Here is a 19,397-nt window from a genome sequence, read left to right on the forward strand (position 1 = left end):
TTGACTGTCTATAACTACCCAGTTGTGCTTTTACCATTGGAAATATGGATAAAACAAAGGGAACTTGCTGCGCTGTATAAGAAACTGTTAATAAATAAGGTACCTTGTTTTGCATGCAGTAATATGTGTCAGGGGCAAATGCAGGATTTCTAAGGGGGTTTTCTAGATAATAATAATTTGTGTATATACACATATACACAGGACTTAAAGTGGTCAAGCAGAGGTGGGGAACTCATTTCTCTATGCCACCTATTTACCCCCCTCCCCTCTCCCCGTTAGACAGAGACAGGGCCAGTGGTAGGGTTTTTGGCATTCCACTGCAAACTAGAATGCTTTTCTGTGAGAATTACTGTGCAAGACCAATGTGGAGGTTAAACTGTTCCACCTCACCATTATAGTGTGTACACACGGTTCGATATGGCTTCCGATGTTGACGATATCGTCAACATCGGAAGCCATATCGCATACTGATTGTATGCATTGTAAGGGCTTCCTAGCCCGATGCGCGCTCCCGTTTAAGGAGAGATCGGAGGGGAGATAGAGTGGGCAGCACACTCTATCTAGCACAAATCGCAAGCATATCGCATGCATCGTATGTGCCTTGCGATATGCTTAAGATGCGATGTGCTATACGATTTCCAGGGCCCTGTCAGTTATCCTGTTGTTAAGTCAAAATCGCTTAGTCAAAATCTTAAGCAAATCTTAAGGCACATAGGAAATCGCATAGGAAATCGCATAGCAAATTGTATGGTAAAAAGTCAAAATCTTAAGCATATCTTAAGGCATATCTTAAGGAGTAGAGAAAAAAAAAAAAAAAAGGGAAAAGTAAAAATCGGACAAAACATCGAATCTTACATCGGATCGCACAGAACATCGAACCGTGTGTACACACTCTTAGAGGTGGTGGAACTCAGTTCAATCCCGTTCCCCTCACTTTAACCCCTGCATATACATAATATACACAAACATATATTCAAACATATAAATATTTATACCTAAAGAGACTAGTGATGCTGTTAAATTGATGCGTCACTGGAATTAAAAGCACCATCCCTATAGTTAGTTAAAATATTAGTATATAGCAGGATAGTATATTATTCACACACACTAAACACTTTCAACCTACTTCTTTGGGCTTTTTATGTGGCTTTTGTCTGGATCTCTGGAATGCAGGTAGCAGCACTCTTCATCCCCTGCACGCTGCTGCGCAGCTCACTACCTGCAGGGCCCCGGGTAGGAGGTGGAGCTGGGCACTTCATGCACAAGAAAGGGAGCTGCTGTGCAGGGAGAATGTTGAAACTGAGAGCGCCCGGCATTGTACATTGCGGGCACGCAGCCGTTTTTCTCAAAATATTGTCGGCTGGCTAGGTACAGTATGTCCGGGTCAGACGGAAGTAACCCCCACGTCTCTGCTTACGGCCACAAGAGGGGCGGTGAAGCGTGGTAACTTGCCTGTGAGGAGGCAATACACTGGCTGCCATGGGAGCAGGGAGTCAGTGACACTGAGCACTTTCAGCGGGCTGCGGCTGCCGCTGAACAGCGACCTCCATCCTCACCACTGCCGAGTGCCTGGCCTGCAGCTCCCCACTGCCACTGCCATCTCCTGCGCACATAACAGTCGGTCGGGGGGTTACAGGTACTCAGAAACCCCCCCTGCGTGCGCCACTAGTGTATGTTTGCTTTTATATGTTTTACATATGGTAGTGCACATTTTATCCTACTTGAAATATGCTCATTTACTACCTAAGGATGATTGATAAGCTAGGTTCAAGGAACAGATAGATTTATTCATTTCAATGTAATCGTTCTTCTACTACTACTTTTTGTTCTTGTCATATGAATTTCAAGTCTTGGTAGACAAACATTATTTAGAAATGCCATTTACACATGTTTCAGCTACAGTCCTCAAAGATGACAGTCTGCAACAATGTTTTTACACACAATTTGGCAGTAACAAAGTGCAAGTTCTCTCACACCTGCAGTGCAATTCCTCAACGCCAACTGGGGATACAATTAAGATTTATATGAGCACCACAATAACTGGTATGAGGAACGCATACATATGTATATAAATTATATTGTTTTATCTCTTCCCATTTAGCAATAAGCCCGGCTGTCATAAACTGTATGCGACAGCTCTTATTGATATTTATTGTCCGGCAAGGAAATTTAATAAGAATAACCACATTACTCCCCGGATGACTTCGTAACATAATAAAAATCTAGTGTAAAGCTCTTCTCTCAATACAATACATTTTACCTAGAATTTCAATCCTTTCTGAGTGAGTAGAGTGTTATAAACAAAGTAAATGAAAAATACCTTTTTTTATGAACTTGACAATAGAAAAGATTATTGGTGGTTGCAAAACTAATTGCAGTTGTCAAGTTTCGATACGTCGGTTTAAAGTGAAGCGGACAGGCCGCGAGCAGCTGAAATTTAGATTTTACCTTGTACAGGTCGAGTATCCCGTATCCGAATATCCGTTATCCGAATTATTCCGAAAACCATACATTCCAGAAAGTAAAGAAAAAATATTTTTTTGCTAAAAACTCACTGGGGACATCTGTAACAGCACTACTGAGGACATGATATGTAACTAGCACTATATATGTACAAGAAAATTATTGCTTGACATTCAAATTCAGTATCTGAGATAGTACACACATTTTGTTTCATGTTTTGAAACCTTGTTTTTTGAACAAATAAAATATATTTGTGTGTATTTTATGTGGTAATAAAATATATATGTGTGTATTTTATGTTGCTATACAGCATAAATGCAAGATACTTCAAAAAACATCATTTAAATATTAAAATATTCCGAAATACGGAATAATCCGTTATCCAAAATTCTCCTGGTCCCGAGCATTTTGCATAAGGGATACTCAACCTGTATTATATCTCACGGATCTCACAAAGATGTGTAAAATACGTTCAGCCATCAGCTGCTTCCTCTATCTAAACCACTTAATGAGACTGTCCAATTCCATTGATTCTGGGGACAGCTATCTGCTAATGACGACTGCTGCCTTGACAGCCAAGCTGATGGCTTTACAGTTTGTTGGCACACCACAAAGGCCTGCAGAGCTTTCCGAGTTAATATATGAAATTAGTTAAGTCATCAGAGTGTTATAAACAAAACTTCACTGAGAGATAACAAAGCACAGTACTGCAGAGCAGAATTTGATAGTGGCCTGATTAGACTTTGTTGTCTTTATTTGTTCATAGGAAAATGTAGCTGGGATTTTTTTTAACCTGGCCATGGGGGTTATTCTGGTTCATTCCTTCTGGCAAGTTCCTTCTCAAATGGACAAAACCATGGGCCTTATTCAGATCTGAGCTCAATACAAATTTGTTTGGAAAATGGGCAAAACCATGTGCGCTGCAGGTGGGGCAAATGTAACATGTATAGAGTGGGATGTACTAAGGGGAAAATACGGTAAAATCCTAGTTTTACCGCATTGTCCTAGGCACTATTACCCGGCCGCATCGATTTCGCCGGCCAGGGTATCGCCACCCTTTGTGTGGTGATACCCTATAGAAGCCTATGGGCTTCTTTTCGCTGCCTCCGTCGCAACCCTGCCTCCTTGCCGATCCCTGCTCTCCCCCTCCACGGGCTTACCTTCTTACTGAGCTAAGATCTGAATAAGGCCCCATGTGCACTGCAGGTGGGGTAGATGTTACTTGTGCAGAGAGAGTTAGATTTGGGTGGGGTTTACTTCAAAGTGATATCTGTATTGTAGTGTAAAAATAAAGCAGACAGTATTTTCCCTGCACAGAAACAAAATAACTCACCCAAATCTAAATCTCTCTGCACATTTTACATCTGCCCCCCTTGCAGTGCACATGGTTTTGTCCATTTAAGAAGAAATTTGCCAGAAGGAGTGAACCAAAATAACCCCCCACATCCTGCAGGCTGTATGGGCAGCAAGATGCATTTGCTCCACTACATCACATATTGGCACTGAATGCATTAATCATTAATGTGATCACATTTAAAGCACATCTGAGGGCCCATATTACAGTTTAACTTCTCTGCTTATACAGCCAGTGGTCTGAGATATGTACTAAAGGAGCATTTTTGTAACTACTTAGGATAAAGAAGCAATTACTGTTTACTGCACATTATACATCTCTGTTAAAAAAAAAAAAGAATATTAAGAACAAACAGCAGAAAGCTTTATTGAGCATGGGAATAGGGGACAATGCAAATGCCTTAATAGCTCTCTCTCTGGCTTACAAATAATAGATGTGTCATTTCAGTGAGGGCACTTAAAAGTTTCATTTATATTAAGTTCTTTCTAATTGTATAGTAAATACCAATCTTGGGCTTATAAGAAAGTGTTTTAAATCACAAATACATTTGGCTTTGTTGAAAGTATAAATGTCTTCAGTAATAGGCTTAAACAAACAAACAAAAATAATAACTCAGCAAATCTACAGTATATGGAATTTTTAGTACCCGCAGACAGGGATTTTGCTCCTCAGGGGCAGGGCTTTGGCATAATACCCCAGTATAATACTCTCAGCTTGTTATTGACACCGTAACTAAAGTCTGATGCTTCGTTTTGGGTCCAAACTAAAACACTATGAATGATATAAATGATTCTCTCATTCTTTGTATGCATACAATGAACCGCACAGCTGTAAATACAATAAATCTTTAAAACATTTAGAGGTTTTAATTGTGAAGGCTATAATTGCCTCTCTTATATCAATCAACTTTGCGTTTAGTGGTCTTCTGCTAGTTGCATTAATTACAAGATTCAATTATATATTTTAATGTTCTGTAAAATTATTTATTAAGTGATAATTTAGGTTGGGAGTTAATTAAAGTATTATCCGAATAGGACATTTTATTATGTAGTGCGAATTTAAAGTTACATATTTGCATAAAGTGTCAGTGTGATTAATAATAGGGTTACTGGGATGTGTAAAGAGCAGCCCTTTTCTAATATATATATATATATATATATATATATATATATATATATATATACTGTATCTAGTATATATATATTCCTATGGACATTATTACAATCTGATGACCTTTGCTGACACTGTATATATTCTGGAGTGTTTCAATTTTTTCACTATTATCACTGTACGCTTACTGGTTCTCACTAAGTAAGGGGCAGCACTTTTTTGTGCACAACACACTATGGGCCTTATTTTGGTTCACTCTTTCTGACAAAATCCTTCTTAGATGGACAAAACCATGTGCACTGCAGGGGGGCAGATGTAAAATGTGCAGAGAGAATTAGATTTGGGTGAGTTATTTTGTTTCTGTGAAGGGAAAATACTGGCTGCTTTATTTTTACACTGCAATATAGATCTCACTTTGAAGTAAAACCCCACCCAAATCTAATTATATCTGCACAAGTTACATCTGCCCCACCTGCAGTGCACATGGTTTTGCCCATCTAAGAAGGATTTTGTCAGAAAGAGTGAACTAAAATAAGGCCCAATATATATATATATATATATATATAACTATATATATATATATATATATATATATAGATATATATATATATATCTATATATCTATATATATGTATATATAGATATATATATATCTATATCTATATCTATATATATATAGGAATACGTTGTGTGGCAAGCGGCACTCAGAGTCTGGCAATGGCAGTGTAGAAAGTAGAAAACTTGCATTCGTCATCCTGACGAAGGGGACCAGCTCCCCGAAACGTTGAAGTCTTTAATAAAAGCAAGTTTTCTACTTTCTACACTGCCATTGCCAGACTCTGAGTGCCGTTTGCCACACAACATATTCCTATTGTTGGGATGAGCCAGTCCTTCTTGAGGGCACCAGGGCAAGTAAGTCCAGGGGGACTGCAGAGTGCCGGATCACAGTGAGCATATATATATATATATATATATATATATATATATATATATATATATATATATATATATATAGTGTGACAAGGTTCACATATATGGAGACTCAGATAAAGAATTTTTTAATTTATTTTTAACAGCAGGTCACAACAGTATAGCAAGTTAAATCCATATGCAGTCGGTATAACGGGCAGTAGCATAAAGACACATGAAAGGCTTCAATGGTCCCTATGATAAAATGCCCCCAGCCTATCACTTGGGTAGCTATTCCACCATCAAGAGCAAGGTGATTCTGCCCTGGAAACCCTTATATCAGGAAACTCCAGGTGCTGCTGATTATCTCATCCCTGCCAGTATCTCATCCCTGGCCCGGAATTCAAACACCCACTTACAGGCAAATCGCTATACATCCGGCATACGTTATCGTGTAATACCCAGTACACGGTATACCAAATTATATGCCCATGTGGACTGTCTTATATAGGCAAGACGGAACGTAGCTTTAAAGAGAGGATGGCTGCCCACCGGTCAGCCATGAAGAAAGCACTTGATACCGGAGTGAGCGAACAACCCGTGGCACGTCACTTTGCCAGTCATAAACACAGCATCACGTCAATCAAATATCGGATGATTGACCATATTCCTACATCCAAGCGTGGAGGTGATAGAGGAGCAGCCTTACTTCGTTGTGAGGCCAAATGGATTATAAAACTCGGCACAGTATCCCCTTATGGACTAAATGAACATTCCGGGATCTCTGTTTTGTTATAATGAATTAATTTCTACTTGCTTGTGCTGATTCTCAGATCCTGCCTTTACCTGCTTCTGTACTTGCACTGTTCCTAATACCTACTTCCTATTCCCTCTAGGGCAATAGGACTCTTTTCTCCGTCTATATGTATGTGCTGTACGTTGTGTTTTTGTGTATGTATGTTCCCTTGGTGACGGGAACACTCCAATCTCTTTTCACGTTAGGACGGAGGTTGCCGCTGACGTCACAGATGTGCGCCACTGAGACGGCGTCGGGATGGCCTCCGGCTGGCGTGTCTTCCACCGGGTGTTTCTATAAAGGTATGTGTACTTTTTATTCTTATTGTGTATAGCCTGATGACAACGCCGCAGGGGCGTTGAAACGTTGCTGACTGCTATTAAAATGCAGATACCAAATTGAATCCTGTATTCTTGGAGTGCCGCACCCCACACTGTACTCTATATGACTTCTTAGTGCGGGCACCCACGCAGCTGTCTACAAGGAGGCCGTGCCGGGTAATACTGTCTACATATATATATATATATATATCATGGCTGCTTGCCTGCACTCCCCATTTGCCCTGCCCATCTCCCTGAAGCAGAGATGGGCAGGGAATCCACTCCCCATTGCCATGCTGATGGGGGCGCAATGGAGCTCCTGTCCGCCAGGAGATCTGGTGATTCTAAAGGCTGGCTGACACAAATGAATTGGAACAGGTACAGAGAAGGGTGACTTAACTAGTAAAAGGTCTCAAATCACTAGAATACAAAGATAGGTTAACCAGGCTGAATATGTTTTCACTGGATAAACAGAGGTTGAGAGGTGATATGATTAGTATGTTCAGGATTGGGAATCATATGGAACTGGGACATGATTTGCTCACTAACAGGCCTATACATAGGACATACAGGCATGTACTGAGGCTTGAGGAAAATAAATTCCGTACTGAATTAAGAAGAGGATTCTTGACCATTAGAGCAGTAGCATTCTGGAACACATTGCCGGTGGGGGTGATTACAGCAACTACTGTTAATGAATTTAAATCAAAACTGGATACATTTTTGGCCACTATGTGAATCCTATAGGAATTACTTATTCAAGTCAGTAGTGACTAGTCAAATAGGTTCATCTTGATGGACTAACATCTTTTTTCAACCTTAATTACTATGTTACTATGGGCCTTATTCTAGTTCACTCTGACAAAATCCTTCTTAGATGGACAAAACCATGTGCACTACAGGTGGGGCAGATGTTACTTGTGCAGAGAGAATTAGATTTGGGTGGGGTAGACATATATATAGATTATTATTATTATTTCTAATATTATTATTACTTTTACATTTATAATTATTTTTATATTTACTGCAACCTAAGTTTCACCATATATCTGTAACAACCTTGTATGAGGAAGGGTTGAGTTTAACAATCGTTGATAACATTGCAGTGTACTCTCCAGCTAGTTGAGTCAACTAATACCCCTTTTACACCGCCGAAAAATCTGGGTCAGTGGCGGGTCAGACCCGGATCTTCGGCGGTGTAAATCCCTAACGCCGTGTCCCTTTACACGGGACTTCTACCCAGGTCCTGACCTGGGTAGAACACGGCTAGGACCTGGGTAGAGGGCGGTGTAAATGGGAACGCCGGGTCGGATGACCCGGCTCCCATTTACATGAATGGGGAACGTCCAACCTGCGGACCGCAGCGTCCGCAGGTTGGACGGGTTGTCAGCCTGACACTGACAGCCGGCGCTGCTGTCTGCTATACCCTGCAGACAGCAGCGGCGGCGGGGGAGGGAGGTGAACGGATGCCTGTGTGCGGCATCCATTCACCTCCTGTGCGACGGCGGGGGGAGTGTGTGCGGGGACTGGGGGCAGCCTAGCAGCTTACCTTAGTGCTGGGCTGCCCCCAGCAGCGTTCCGGTCCGGCAGCGGCGGTGATTGGCGCTTGGAGATGACATCATCCTGTCATCTCCAAGCACGGGGGGGGGGCGGGTGCGGGCCGGGCTGTCCGCCCGGTGTAAATTGCACTAAACGCCGGGCCGCAACCGGCTTGAACCTGGGTCTAAAAAAGCCGGGTACGACCCGGCGTTTTGGTGTAAAAGGGGTATTACTAACTACTAAAAAGTAAAGAAGAAGTAATAGGTTTGATTTAACTATGTGATAATGATGACCTAACGCACAGTCTAGCAGTTTCTTATTGGCTATTTGCAAAGTGACACCTCTTTCTTTAGCTCTGAGGCCAAATGAGGTCAAGTAGGGTCCATCTATTGGCATTACTTGTGTCATTTCTATTTGGAATACTGCAGGAAAAAAGAACCCCTCTGGATTGAAAAATAAATAAATAATGGGTATCGGCTTGTACAGTTTATAATGAAAACTGTAACAGCCCACATTATTAATAATTAGAGACAGGATTATATGCAACAGAAAAAGCTTGAAATATGCATGCAAATATGCATGAAAAATACCTAAAATATGCATGAAAGTGTTAAAATATGCTACATTAAATAATAAAAAAAAGTAATTTTTAACTTATTTATTTAAAAATCAGCAAACAATTAGTTGCAAATAAACCTCAAAAATAGGCCCACAGCATCTGCAGATGTCTAGTGCTGTACACAGGATTTTTTTCTCCCTGGCTGCTATAGCAGACTGCAGCATCCTAGGCTCTTAAGGCATCAACTACACGGACCCTCATCTCCAGCGCTGATGGATCCAATGTCAGCATAGTGTGTGAGGGCGGCACAGTGGAAGGGTTCCTCCCTGCGCCGCATACTCACTGTGACACTGCATTTCCTCCGCGACGCGTGATGTCACAACCCTTCTGCCCACCTCCTCTGCTGCAAAAGTCTGTCTCTTGGTGTAAGTCCCAGGCCAGGGGCAGGCAAAGGTTCAGGAGCTTTGTAATGGCATCTGCCCCAACTGACTTTTATCAACATGAATTGGCAGCCTAGAGCAGTGTCAGACATATCGTACATCCAAGGTTCCCCACACTGCGCACATATTGCCCCAGCCTGCACACTCTAACACTACCTGGCCAGCAGCAGCAGGGCAAAGCAGTGCTGTGACTGGCGGGTGGAAAGGGGGCAGGGCCTAAAATATGCACCATCACTAGATTTTAGGTAACATATGCAATAACCAGTGAGAATGGGCAAAATATGCAAATGCATATGCAAATATGCAAATGCATATAATCCTGTCTCTATTAATAATACTGTGTGTATGACTGTTCATTGAAAGTAATCATTAAGAAAAATGGCAGCATTTTTAGCGGAACTACAGATGGAGCGCCTCTCAGCCAGTGCCAGCATTCGCCAGAATGCCTCTGCAGGCGATCGCCGGCAAAGAGGCACTCCATCTGACTGGGAAGCGCGAGCATCTAACACGCACGCACATCCCAGTTTTTGAGCTGACTGCCAGACCCCCGCTGAATGATGGCAGCATAGGTGAATCTAGGGGGTGGTCCGGGGTGCACAGGACCACCCATTAGTCAATTTTGTAGCTGAGGGATGGGGCTTTCCAACGAGCCCAGCCCTATGTCCCTAGTCCCCTGGGAACCGGAGATACTGCCAGGCAAAGCTGGAACGTTTTCCCTATAGGATAACATGGGACCCGCTAATTTCCGACCCCCACCCAGTTCAACGGCTGCCAGTTCCCCCTTCGGCATCACTGAAGCTGGAGGTTGATCTCAGTCGAACCCAAATCGCTGGGCCTTCAATCTGATACCAGGCTGGATCCATATGGGTTAATTGGTTCCAGGGATATTGAGGTTAAACCATTTTTTTTTTCATTTCTTAAATGTAATTTCATGACTGTTTATGTTCTTTGAGGGCAGATTTCTCTGGAACCAAACAGCCCAGTTTCACAGGACCAAAATCATTCAAAGCCAACTCAAAAGTTCTTCAATATGATACTGGTCTCGTAAATGGGTCAGTTGGCTCCGAATATATAGCTGGTTGGTTAAATGAGGGTAGGGAGAGGGCAGTCGTTGTCTTTCCCCCTCACACCAGAAAATGCAGGGACTAGGCTGGTGTATAAGGTGTCAGCCTGGGAATGTCCCTGCATGATCCTGGGACCATATTGCCAGGTAAATCCCTGCATTTCCTGTTGTGAAAGGGGTATTATTTCAAAGAGCCGTGACCTGCAGTGCTCTGAATACAGCTGGGCAGCCCCCTGCTCTCTGCCCAGCTGTCAATGACTGTCACCCCTGCAGCTTCTGCTCCAATTCTTCTCCCCGCTTTCACCTCAGCCCGCCCCCCTTTAATCATGTGGTGCCGGCGCCCGGCGTGCTACCCCGACGTCACGCACAACAACAGGACACCAGTTGGGCAGTGGGAGCGTGCCCTGCTCCCCATAGAAGCTGCTGCACCGCTCTCTATCTCTCCCTACAGCAGCAGTGAAGGCTCATATACAAATTTACAGTAAGTGGCACTTTTGGGGGCATCGCTTAAGGGACGCTACAAGTGGTGGTATGTGGGGGCATTACGCATAATGTGTGGCTTAATGTGTAAGGGGCATTAAGGTGTACAGCATCATGTGTAAGCGGCATTATGTGTGCAGAATCATGTGTAAGGGGCATTATGTGTGCTGCATCATGTGTAATGGGTACTATGGTGCACGGCATCATGTATAATGGGTACTTTGGTGTGCGGCATCATGTGTAATGGGTACTATGGTGCCATCAAGCAAGAACCCCCTAGCAATGAGCATGTAGGTAAGCAGCACTTATGTGACAAATATGTAATGGGCATTACGGTTTGTTATATAGTATGTAATGGGCATCATGATGTGTGGCACAATGTGTAATGGGCATTATGGTGTGTGGCCTTATGTGTAATTGACATTACGGCGTGTGGCTTTATGTGTAATGGGTATTACGGAGTTTGCTAAAATGTTTAATGGGCATTACTGTGTATGGTCTAAAGTGTAATACCACACCTCTTTTTGTGATGCCACGCCTCCTTCCCATGAGGCCACGCCCCCTTTTGGCACGCGGCTACGCCGCATAAAGGTCCCCCTGCTATTGTGTCTAGATCTGGGACCACCCATTACCATAATTCTAGATTCGCCTATGGATGGCGGCTCCATCTGTACAGTATAATATATATTAGTGAGCAAATCAATCACCCAAGCAGATTATTTGTTGAAAGTAAACTATAGTTCAACTTTCCCCACATCTCCTGTAAGTACCCTATTCACACTATTAAAAAAAGAGAGAGATAGAACAGCAGGAAAGAACCACAATATAAATTATGCCAGATGACACTGTGCAGATTTGGAGGGAACACATAAATAACATACTGAATGCAGACAGGTTCATTTCATGTACAACACAGGGGACAAAATGTGCTTTAAAATACAAACTTAAAGTTTCATATCAACTTTATCTTGCTGTTATTTGATTTGAAAATGGGGATAAAATGAATGTGTGTACATAACTCAAACTAATGTGCCAGTTTGTAACTAATGCCCTCAGTACTCTGCCTTATTGTGTGCTCTCTGACTGGGAATGAAGCAGACATTGTGGTGGGTATGACTTTATAATGGTGCCCAAAGAACCCTTTGCCAGTTCTGTTATTGAGAGCAAGCATTTAACATTATGCACTTGTATATTTTATATACACAAAGACACCATGAGCAGGGTCTGGTCAAGTGTGGTGGATTTGCTGTAGGAGTGCCTCATTGTGGATACGTGGATGTAGGGTAGAGCAGATGTGAAATGTGACTGTCATATCAGTCAAGCAGGGTGGGGGGGGGGGGGGGGGTGGGTTGATCTCATGTAGTAGGCATGCAAAGCAAAATTTCGGATAAGTGGCAGTTTTTGTGGCTGCGGCGGAAATACAAACGTTACACTGAACACTGTGGTAATAAACGGGTAACTGGCAGTGGAATCAACCACAAGGTCTTGCAGCTATGGTCTCTTAAAAACTGTACATGTGTGCGCCATACTGTGACACTGTAACACAGCATAAGATGGCTCAATCTGCACATGTGCAGTAGCACATCAAGTCGTGTTCACGTCTCTCTATATGTACTCGGACCTATCGGGGTCCTAATGCCCAGCATTTATTAGTACTGCCTGTCCAACAAAGCTTATACTTCCAGAGCCTTTAGAAAGTTCCCCTCTCTCTTGTAAATACATCATATATACATACGTTATCATGTCTAATTAAGAAACAGATAATTTTATAGCAATAATTCTTTTTTCTTATATTATTATAGTAGACAGAATGTTTCTAAAACAAATCCAGTAGAAATAATATGCATTAGTAAGAACATTATTTGCTAGCTTCTGTTACATGTATGCACAGAACACATGACATAAACCATATTACATACAAGTACTGTATACAGTTCGGTCCTTATTCTGGTTCACTCGCAAAGGCAAACTCCTTCTCAAATGGACAAAACCATGCTGCACTGCAGGTGGGGCAGATGTAACTTGTGCAGAGAGAGTTACATTTGGGTGAGTTATTTTGTTTCTGTGCAGGGGAAATACTGGCTGCTTTATTTTTACACTACAATATAGATCTCACTTTGCAGTAAAACCCCACCCAAATCTAATTCTCTCTAGACAAGTAACATCTGCCCCACCTGCAGTGCACATGGTTTTGTCCGTCTAAGAAAGATTTTGTCAGAAAGAGTGAACTAGAATAAGGCCCACTGTTTCCACCTCCCGAGACTCTCCCATGCCGCTGCCTGCCACCAGAGGCATCGCCTGCCTCCCAAGACGCTGCTGAGAGTGCAGTGGCTGCATACCCCTCAAGCCATTTCTGAGCTGCTGCCGGCCTCCTGCGCCGCTGCTGAGAGCGCAGTTGTTGCAGCGCCCGTGCAGAGGTCCTGCGTCTCCTGCCGCTTACAAGAGTTCGCCTCCCCAACCATTGCTGTACTTGCTGACAGCAGCTTCTGCTACTGGTGTAAACAGGGGCGTCAGAATATTTTTTGGTTAGGGGGGCCAAAACAAAATCTCAGTTTGGTGCCCCTACATTGTGCCAGGTAGAATTGTTGTTACATACTGTGCCAGGTAAAGCCCCGTTACACACTCACCCAGGTATAGCCCCATTACACACTACCCCAGGTAAAGCCCCATTACACACTGCCCCAGGTAGAGCCTCCATTACACATTGCCCCAGGTAAAGCCTCCATTACACACTACCTCAGGTAGAGCCCCGTCACACACTGCCCCAGGTAGAGCCTCCATTACAAACTGCACAAGGTAGAGCCCCCATTACACACTGCCCAAGGTAGAGCCACGTTACACAATGCCCCAAGTAGAGCCCATATTACACATTGACCCATGTAGAGTCCCGTTACACACTGACCCAGGTAAAGCCCCGGTTACACACTGACCCAGGTAAAGCCCCCGTCACACACTGACCCAGGTAAAGCCTCCATTACACACTGACCCAGGTAGAGCCCACTTTACATACTGCACCAGCTAGAGGCCCCTGTTACGCACTGTGGGCCAAATGTACTAAGCTTGAAAAGTGATAAAATGGAGAGTGATAAACCACCAGCCAATCAACTCCTTCCTGCCATGTCACAGGCTGTGTTTGAAAAATGACAGATAGGAGCTGATTGGTTGTTGGTTTATCACTCTCCATTTTATCACTTTTGAAGGCTTGGTACATCTCACCCTGTGTCAGGTAGAGCCCCCAAGGGAGGAGACGCCACTCTTCATACTGTTGGTGCTGCTTCCTTCAGACTTGCCCAGCAGCAGCCAGCAGTAACAGTGGTTGCATATATTGGGCAGTGTGTTGTTATATATCACATACACACAATGTTTAGCTCTCGTGGAAACAAAATTAAAATGCACACTTGTAACTACTGGATGTATTAAGCTGAAAATGTGGTAAAACCCCCGTTTTACCGCATTTTCCTATGTATTAAAACCTGGCTGCACCGATACCGCATAGTAGGGTATCGCCACCTTTGGGTGGCGATACCCTATAAAAGCCTATGGACTTCTTTTTGTAACAAGCTGCCTCCGCCACAACCCTGCCGCCTCCTTTGCCACCCCGCCGTCTCACCGACCCCCCTCTCCCCCTCCCTCTAGCTTACCTTCTTGCAGGTCCTCCTCGACCCCAGAAGGTAAGCCCTTCCTCCCCTTAGCAAGGCAGCTGGATGTCCTTCCGGCTGCAGGGGGGGGAGGAGGCGCCAGGGACAGCCACGCTGAGCTGTCCCGGCTGCAGGGGAGCAGTAGGTGGCTGGGAGGTGACGGAGCCCCCCGCACACCACAGTACAGGTACACCGCGCCCCGATGCCAGCCGCATATGTTAGTACATACTGTATGCGCTGGCATCGCGGCGGGGGCGTGACGAAGGGTGGCGATGTATATGAATACATCCCGCCCTATATGCTATGCTGTATAACCAAGGTGTGAGTGGGTTAATACTCACTGGTGTGGTTGCCTGGCTCCATGCAGCAGCATGTAGAGAGGGAGAGGCTGAGCAGAGCCGGCCTTAGGCATAGGCAAACTAGGCAATTGCCTAGGGCATTTGGAATGCCTATGGGCATTAGCAGCTTCTGCTGATTAAAATGATATGCAGCATGCCTATATTCTGTGTGTGAGTGAGGCTGTACCTGCATATGAAATAGTATATTCATGGAAATCACTGTAACATAGCATTCCGTATGCAGGTACAGCCACAGTAGCACACAGACTATAGGATTGCTGCATATAATTTTAATCATTGGAAGCTCCTTATGTGTCCTGGTCACATAACAAAGCAAATAAGATGAATTTTCCGCAAAAAAGGCACCCACTGTTAGCAGAACTGGCCAGGAGCTGAAAGGCCTATTGAGGCAAGATGTATGAGGAAACATCTGTATCCAAGCCGAGGCAGAGGTCACCGTATTAGCGGCTGTGCGAGTGCTGTGTGCAGGTGGGTTGGTTGTGCAATAGTGTTCGGCATATGTGTAAGGGGCATTATGTGTGTCATGTATAAATGCATTAATAATGTGCGACATATGTGTAACAGGCATTATGTGTGTCATGTGTATAAGGGCATTAATAATGTGCAACATATGTGTAAGGGGCATTATGTGTGTCATGTGTATAAGGGCATTAATAATGTCCAATTATGTGTAAGGGGCATTATGTGTGTCATTATGTGTATGAAGGGCATTAATAAAGGTTGGCATAATGTGTAAGGGGCATTATGGTTATAAGGACATTAATAATGTGTGTCATGTGTAAGGGGCATTACTGTGTGGTATTATCAGGGGTGCCGAGAGAAAGGGGTAGGGGGTACAAATTACCCAGGCCAAAGTCTGATGGAAGGGCCCAGTGGGGGCCCTGGGCCCACTCCCCTTAAGTGACAGCAGCAGCTGCATCTCTTCTCTTCTGCCCAGCACACACTGCTTTGTGCTGGGTTGCAGTGTCACTGAGTAACACGAGTGCAGGGAGTAGAGTTCCTTGCCTCATAGCATGAGCAGGAACAGAAGTATTGTAGCAGGGAGGATGTCATGCAGCACCAGCCTGTGTGGAGGGAGAGTCAGGCTGTGACTATGCGCAGAAACCCCTCCTGCCTGTGCTGCAGCAGCTGAGAGGGAGAGGACATCATCATCAGCTGCTGGACAGAGCTTCCGTAGCTGCCCTGTCAGGTAGTTAACACAGGCGTACGGCAGTGGGGATGCAGAGTACGGAGAGCGCCTCTCCTGAATTGCGCTGCTTTCCTGCACTGAATCCTCTACCAGCGACTCTAGCAGCACCATAAAAATCTGGTCCGTCGGGGGGGGGGGGGGGGGTTCTCGGTCCTCAGACCCCCCCGCGTGCGCCACTGTGCCTCCCCTGCAGTGCACATGGTTTTGTCCAATTAAGAAGGAATTTGCCTTTGCGAGTGAACCAGAGCCTTTATTTGATTGAACTTATTGGCAATTCACATTGGCTGTATGTTTATAGAGTGATTTATTTTTGCAGTTTCTACATATTTATTATTTTGGACTGTTCGTCTCAGAAGAAAATCAATGGTAGTGGCATAATTACTTTCACTAGTAAACACATACAATATCCCCTGCAGAATATACTCACAGCAAACTCATTCTCAGGATCAATGGACCCCTTCTTCACAGGTCTGGAGTAGTGGAATCTCTGTACGTAATTTGACTTGTAAAAGCTGAAAGATATAAAGGATAATCAGGCAAAATGAACAGCAGAACATAATCTCCATCTCTCGGGCGATATTATATGCCACAAAAGTGTTTTAAGGTTGAGTCAGTGCCATAAATCCACATTTCTACATACTCTACTTTACAGGCAAAGTGTATGCAAATGAATTGAAAGTGTCCACCTAGAAAGCTGATACGATAGATTAAGTCATAAGATAATGTCTACACTCATTGTTCTTACTTTTATACATTTTAGCCAATATCACTACTTACAGCTACCCATAAAACCCAAAATGATGATTTTACAGCCTTGTGTTCATCCAGTTATATGTGCAGCTATAGAAAATCAATTAGCATATACTTAAATCTATGCCCATCACTGCTTTAATGTCCTTCAGAATGGAAGTGTATAATAATTTTGTCTTATGTTACAGTACTTTAATTGATATGTAAAATATCCTGCCACTGCATGATCATTTCCATGCAGTCATCAATATTATAGTGGCTTCCTAGGTTAGGAATGGATCCAAAAATGGTAAACGGACCGTTAGGGATGGGAAAGAGACGTGCTCGAGAAATAGACCATAGGACGGTAATCATAAAGACACTCAGGAGAGTTTCACAACCTAAGCTGTCCTCAAATTGTGGCCGATTCATTTTTAAAGGAACATATAATTTTACAGTTACCATTAAGATAATTCGTCAGCTGATCAGCATAATAACCACATGGAATACATGGGGAATAGGTGTTAAGAATTGAAAAGAGATAAATGCGAGGGTGATAGAGTGTGATCAAGGCCCAGCCAATCAGCTCCTAATCGCCATTTTCCACAAAACCGGCCTATAACATGACAGTTTGACAGAGTTACAATATCCCAAACATTACACCGCGTCAGAATACCGTATTTATAATTACGCTACCGACAATGTCAACACATATTGAGTAATCATCACAATCCCATCAGGTGGGTGTGTAACATAGAAACTATATGATTTTTGTATGGGAATGTATATAGCATGTTGAATATTGTAGCGCAGTATTACGGTCAGCGGCTGTACAATTTACGGTACTTCTCTACTTTCACGGCGCCAGCATGGCGCCGCGCTACTTCCGGGTTACGCTCGCCACAAACTAAGTAAAATAAACGAAGTTAACGCCATGCCAACATGGATAGTTCATACCTCCACTATCCATGTTGGCATGGAGTTGATTTTAATGAGCGTGGCGAGCGTAGCGAGCCACCGAGCCCGCAGCGTGGGCAAACGAAGCGAGCCCCGCTAGGGGACTCTGACGCGCGGCGCCATGCTGGTGCCGTGAAAGAAAAGAAATACCCAATTTACTAATATGTTAATAGGTTGAAAATGTGCAATGTAAATACGAAATCTCAGCTACAATATAAGCATTTTCCTACAGTTTAAATGGTTGCATGTCTTCATTTGTGCTGCTAGCATAGGAAGATTGCCTGCAGCCACCATATCTTGGGGAGGATTGGGCACATAGGGGTAGATGTAGGAAGCAATGATAGGGAGGGAAAGTGAGCCATATGAGAAGTGGGCAATGGCAACCAATCAGCACTGAAGTAACATCTATAATTTGCATCTATAATTTTGCGGCTGCTGTACGGGGAGTTGTGCCGGTGATTGCGGCGGCAGGCGGCCGTGGTGTTCTGGGGAAGGGGTGGTGGTGGTGTTGGGGGGGTTGGCAGGGGGTGTAATTTCCCAGGAGGCAGGGGGGTGGGTGATCCAGCGACCGCGCCGCTAAGTAATTCCAGGGGTAGGGAGGGTGATCGGGGGATTCGGCGGCGACCGCCTAGTTGCTCCGGAGGCGGGGGGAGTTGCGGCCACCGCCGATGCCACTCACCTCCATGGGGGGGGGGGGACCTTATCACTGCTTCATACATCTACCCCATAGTGGTTTTATTGCTGATTCTGTAAATCTATCCAGCACAAATGGATAACATTACTGTCTCACAACACTGTGGTGAGGGGTTTGGCATTCACTAGACCCCACTCTCTGGACCTTGTATAGTCTCCTTGTGCTTGCAAAGGGCCGAAACTAGAATTTTTGTCACTCAGGGCAAGGCATTGACAAAACTATAGACTTCTTACAGAAAATTACATTATGCCACGCAGTGTCCCCCTAATATGCCACACAATGGCCCGATCTTCCACAGTGTCTTTAAATTATGCCAGTATTCCTATATCATGCCACCTGTCCCAATATTAAATATCTTCGTTCCCCACATAATGCCATGCAGCATCCCCATATTATATGCAAGTGTACCTACATTATCCCAGTGCCCCCATATTATGCCACAGTATCCTCACATTAGGGCAGTAACATCATACTGTGCTATATTGGGTGGTGGCGGTGGTGGGAGGGGTAGAGAATCCATGGTCAGTGTGGACTCCAGATGGAACTAATATTAATTAATTAAATAAATTTAGGGTACAATATAGTATACAGTGTACCTCAAACACAAGCATGTTGGCAAGGATGACAAACACTGTAATTCATTGGGTTTCCTAGTAAAGAATAATTATATTGTTGCAATTGGAATTGAAGGTTATCTTGATATCCTCTACCATAGGCCTACAGTAAAGGGATTGGCTGTATATTATTTTCCTGGTACACAATACTCTGACAAGTAATGGAGACTTTGAAGCATTAACC

At 43.9% G+C, this 19,397-nt stretch overlaps 1 protein-coding gene across 4 annotated transcripts in view; it reads right to left on the bottom strand.

Moving 5' to 3' along the window:
- Window positions 1-19,397, bottom strand: part of DOCK2 (dedicator of cytokinesis 2) — a 707,149-nt gene that overhangs the window by 86,873 nt on the left and 600,879 nt on the right. For all 4 annotated transcript variants that reach the window (XM_083181781.1, XM_083181779.1, XM_083181780.1 and 1 more), the window contains exon 43: window positions 16,647-16,731. In XM_083181781.1, the coding sequence (XP_083037907.1) occupies window positions 16,647-16,731 (85 nt within the window). The remainder of the gene's footprint in view (window positions 1-16,646; window positions 16,732-19,397) is intronic.

The sequence above is a fragment of the Crinia signifera genome, chromosome 4 (genome assembly GCF_055691185.1).
Source record: "Crinia signifera chromosome 4, ASM5569118v1, whole genome shotgun sequence".
Classification (NCBI taxonomy): Eukaryota; Metazoa; Chordata; class Amphibia; order Anura; family Myobatrachidae; genus Crinia; species Crinia signifera.